Below are 4,269 nucleotides of genomic sequence, written 5' to 3'. Positions count from 1 at the left end.
GTAACGACGAAAAGACCCATTTTATGTAAGAACCGATTTGGTGTGATTGCGTCGTCACCTTAACAATTTCTTCTCATTTTGTGTATTTATTATTGAAATTTCATCTATTATCCTACCTTTTCATAGTAGTTCTACCTCGTACCCGACTTTTCTTATAGGTTTATCATTCAAATTATGGATGTGTGATATTATGTAACAACGGAGAACGATACAATCTATCCAAACACTTTATTCATTAAAACAATATAGTAAGATACAATACAATACAGTACGATACAATACAACATAATACAATACGATACGATACATTATGAAATAATACGTAACAAGCATCAGAACAAAGTGTTACATTGATGTGCTTATTGTTTTCCTTGTTTGGATATCGATAGTGCTTAACGATGAATTAGTACACACCCTGGCATCTTTGTAAATTCTTCCGGGTCGACAAAAGTAACCCTTGTTTGGAGCACAATGAATATCTTTAGAGCAAATGCATAGTCCTTCTAGAGCACAACCTTCTTTGACTATGCTCAACCCATCTTTTAAGCCTAAAACTTGATCAGTCCACTCACTTGAGAATAAACCAAAATGGTCATAACTTTGTTTCACTTGCAAGAATTTATCAACATTTTTGTACTTGTTGATTGCCCCAATAAATGCTACATTCCTATTTTTACCCCAATGTGGCAATGCACCATATTTGAAAAATGCTAGTTGTTCAATTTCTTCAAGGAAGTCTTCAAAGAGTCTAGGGGACATTGGGTCCTTGCTTCTATAATATGTGATGTCAAAATCCAAAGAATCTTCTTGTTTACCCAAGTAAGCATTTGAAGTTGTAACATACCTCATGAGGATTCCATTGTATAAGTCAAGGACACATAGTGCCTTAGGCTCTAAAGCAACTAGCCTTTGGACATCTTCAATGAAACCTTTGACTTTTGATAAACTAATGGTAAATGTTGTTTGGTGAAAAAATAGACCTTTAACTCTATGGTCCCAAGGGCATGTTGCACCTTCATGACTGTCTAGGCATGTTCCTGATGCTTGGACTCGGTCGTGAAACCCAACCATTGGATAGCCAGTACCTAAGAGAATGCAATCGAATTATTAACTATATATGTTGCTTGTACGTTGCATGATGAAAGAATTAACTAACCATTATTTGTCCACCCATAAGAAAGAGACTTCAATATGCCAGTGGTTTTTGTTGCATCAAGGCATTTTCCATCAGCATTATTTGTTGATTCTAGTATCTCCTCTAGTGACCAAAGAAAGTAGAGTAAAGTAAAAAATGTTACCATTAAGTTGAAAGAAAGTAAATTTGAAGAAATTTATTATGAGTAATTAATTGTTACCCAGGGTTCTGAGAGAGGCGAGCAAGTATTGATCTGTAGGGCGAAATCCAAGGAAGTCATTAAGGGCATTGCCAGGAGTGTCGATACTAACTCGATCATCGATCCTATAAATAACCTTGTGTTGACTCGGATACCACGTAAAATCAGCAAATTCATGTTGTCTCCCAAAAGTAGCTGCATCTTCCCCTAAGTTTGAGTCATCCCTTTCAGAAAAGGTAATTGAACGTTTGAACACTCGTTCTAGTTTTAGTGTCACCTAAATTTAATTCACATACACACATACATAAGGATTGGATTTGTCATTCAAAATCTGTGTTTGATTTTTTCACATTGAAAAGAGAACTAAACATGATTTATATATCATGTATTAATTATACGTCATATATGATATGAATATGATTAATAATATCATAACTAATATATGCATGTATTAGTGAAAATCTAATACATCTTACCAAACGACCCGATGGTATAATTATAAAAAAGTAGATACCTGTGAAACAACTCCAAGAACACCTAGTGACACTCTAACAGCATTCAAGTCGGGGCTACCATTTTCCAATATACGGACTTTAGCATAATTATTTGCCGCATCAGCTGGTGTAACAATTCGAAGTTGTACAATATAATCATGTACCGAACTTCCCAAACCCCAGAGAGAACTTCCATGAGCTCCGGTCCCAATTAAGCCACCAATCGTTAAACCCCACCAGTAAGGCGTGTAAGGCAGGACCAAACCTGCTTTACCTGCCTCACTAATTAGTTGTCTCAATGTCACCCCACTTTCAACGGTGATCATCATGTTTTCTTGATCGATTTTTATGATTTTATTTAGGAATTTTGTACTTATAAGTAACCCGTCTTGATCACCATTGTCTAGACATACCAATTTGGGTATGCTACTAGAAAATCGAGTTGTGATTTTCATTTTTCGCTTTTCCCTTGTTGCATTCGCTACTATAGAAATGACTTCTTCTTCTGTGGTTGGAAAAACAGCTTGAGCTGCCTTGCAAATGGTTCGATCTGGGAAGGCGCCATAAGTGTTTGTAATGGTGCAATTAAAATTGGTGTCGTATGAACATTTTATGGGATCTTCAGGTGGGCTAGAATTCACTAAGTAGATCATAAAGAAAATCAAACTTAGTTTTATGATTTTTGTGTCACTCATGGCTAGTACAGAGAATTGATGAAATAATTATAGAAGAACATGAATGATGTGTATACGCAACTAACACCTACTTATATAAGGATTTTTTTAAAAATTTTGGGGGGAGGGGGTTACAAATTAGTAGATTCAACTATTATGCTTTTGAAAACACAAAACTTGAATCCACTAACTTGTAAGAATAAAAGAACAATTCACATAATTAGTATCAGTTATGTGAGAAATATAACTGACACTAATTAATTATACGTGTAGACGTCAAAGTGAGGAGGTGAGAGAGGTTGATTATAAAAGATATGAGGAGATCGAGGTAAAGGTAGATCAAAGAGGTATTAGAGAGAGGTGATTAGACATTATATAATTTTATGTTATCGAGAATATAACCTTAGATAGAAGAGTAGAAGACTCATATTAAGATATAAGGTTGGTAGGTAATAGAGGTTGTTTCACTTTTTGAGGGATTAAACTTTTATGTGTTGGTTATTGTACTAGCAATATTATTGTAGTTCTTGTAGGTAAAAAGAAATTAAGGCAAAACAAAACTCTTTTTTTCACCCCAATCTCTTAATAGATGAATGTTGTGCCATGTCAAAATGAAAGAAGACTTTCTCCATTTTGTATTTAAAATTTGTATTGCAATAGTGACATGTCATTCCATCATTTTGTTTCTAATAGAATAATGGAAAACTATCCTTAAATTTTGCATGAATTATTACTTTAATTTTTTAACTATTGACAGCCTTAAAAATATCCCTATCTATTTGACTAATTGAACTTAAATACACCCCCGATCTGCCATATGACATAACAAATGGTCTCAAATTTTTGTAGAAGCGTGGGGCTCTTAATAAAATATCGAGTGAAGTGTTGAAAACATCCATAAACTTGACGAGAAATTAGGGGTGTATTTCACCATATGACAAGATCAGGAGTGTATTTAAGTTCAATTAGTCAAATAAATAGGTGTTCTTAAGGCTGTCAATAGTTCGAAGACGAAACTAAATATTTCATGTCGAATTTAATATGTTCACACTACTTCTCTTTGTCTTTTTAATTCATGTTGCTGTTAAAGTTGAAGCGAAGAGATATAATAGCTAGATGATAGGACCATATTATACTAGACAAGTATCATATAAATATAGGTGTAAAGACATTAGACATAGCATATTTTCTTTAATTTTATTTGGGTCAAACACATATACAACCTTTTTAACTTGCTTTTAAATTTCATCAATCTTGTTCCATTTTAACCTTCCTATCTATTTTTCATGTATCATTTAATTAAACACAAACTGCTAACTGGACAAATTGATGAGATAATAATTCCCCTTTTAAAGCGCGTAAGGAATTCTTTTTATTGTATATATATATATCTTTCAAAGATAAAATTCATCCTTTTTATTTTCTTATTTTTCCCGGTGTGAATATAAATATTTTATATGGTTGAAGCTCAATTTTTAGACAAGCTTCTAAATTATAGTTTAAAATTCATTTACAATATAAATAAATTATCTTTTAGATATTTGTTAAAATATATAAACTATATCCTTTCTTTTAGAAATTTGTCAGTTGGTATATGTAAATGATTTTCAGTCGTTATTGAAGGCGTAAAAGTCCAATAATATCAGAGCTATTACTATATATATATATATAAATATATACTTTGTTCAATTTATGTGATATTTTTTGAAGTCAATCCTAAAAAAACATATTTTCTTATTTTGATAAATATTTATAACACTATCAACT

The 4,269-nt window shown here is 32.4% G+C and overlaps 1 protein-coding gene across 1 annotated transcript; it reads right to left on the bottom strand.

Annotated features, from left to right (window-relative positions):
- Nucleotides 1–323: 323 nt before the first annotated feature.
- On the bottom strand, nt 324–2,590 carry LOC102582456 (probable L-gulonolactone oxidase 6). Its single transcript, XM_006340043.2, has 4 exons — nt 1,849–2,590; nt 1,356–1,611; nt 1,157–1,258; nt 324–1,085 (listed from the first exon to the last, which is right to left on the bottom strand). The coding sequence occupies exons 1-4, from the start codon at nt 2,521–2,523 to the stop codon at nt 346–348; spliced, it is 1,773 nt and encodes a 590-aa protein (XP_006340105.1). The 5' UTR covers nt 2,524–2,590; the 3' UTR covers nt 324–345.
- Between the last annotated feature and the right edge of the window lie 1,679 nt (nt 2,591–4,269).

The sequence above is a fragment of the Solanum tuberosum genome, unplaced genomic scaffold, assembly GCF_000226075.1.
Source record: "Solanum tuberosum cultivar DM 1-3 516 R44 unplaced genomic scaffold, SolTub_3.0 scf00016, whole genome shotgun sequence".
In the NCBI taxonomy this organism is placed as follows: Eukaryota; Viridiplantae; Streptophyta; class Magnoliopsida; order Solanales; family Solanaceae; genus Solanum; species Solanum tuberosum.
This window is presented reverse-complemented; position numbering and strand designations above follow the sequence as displayed.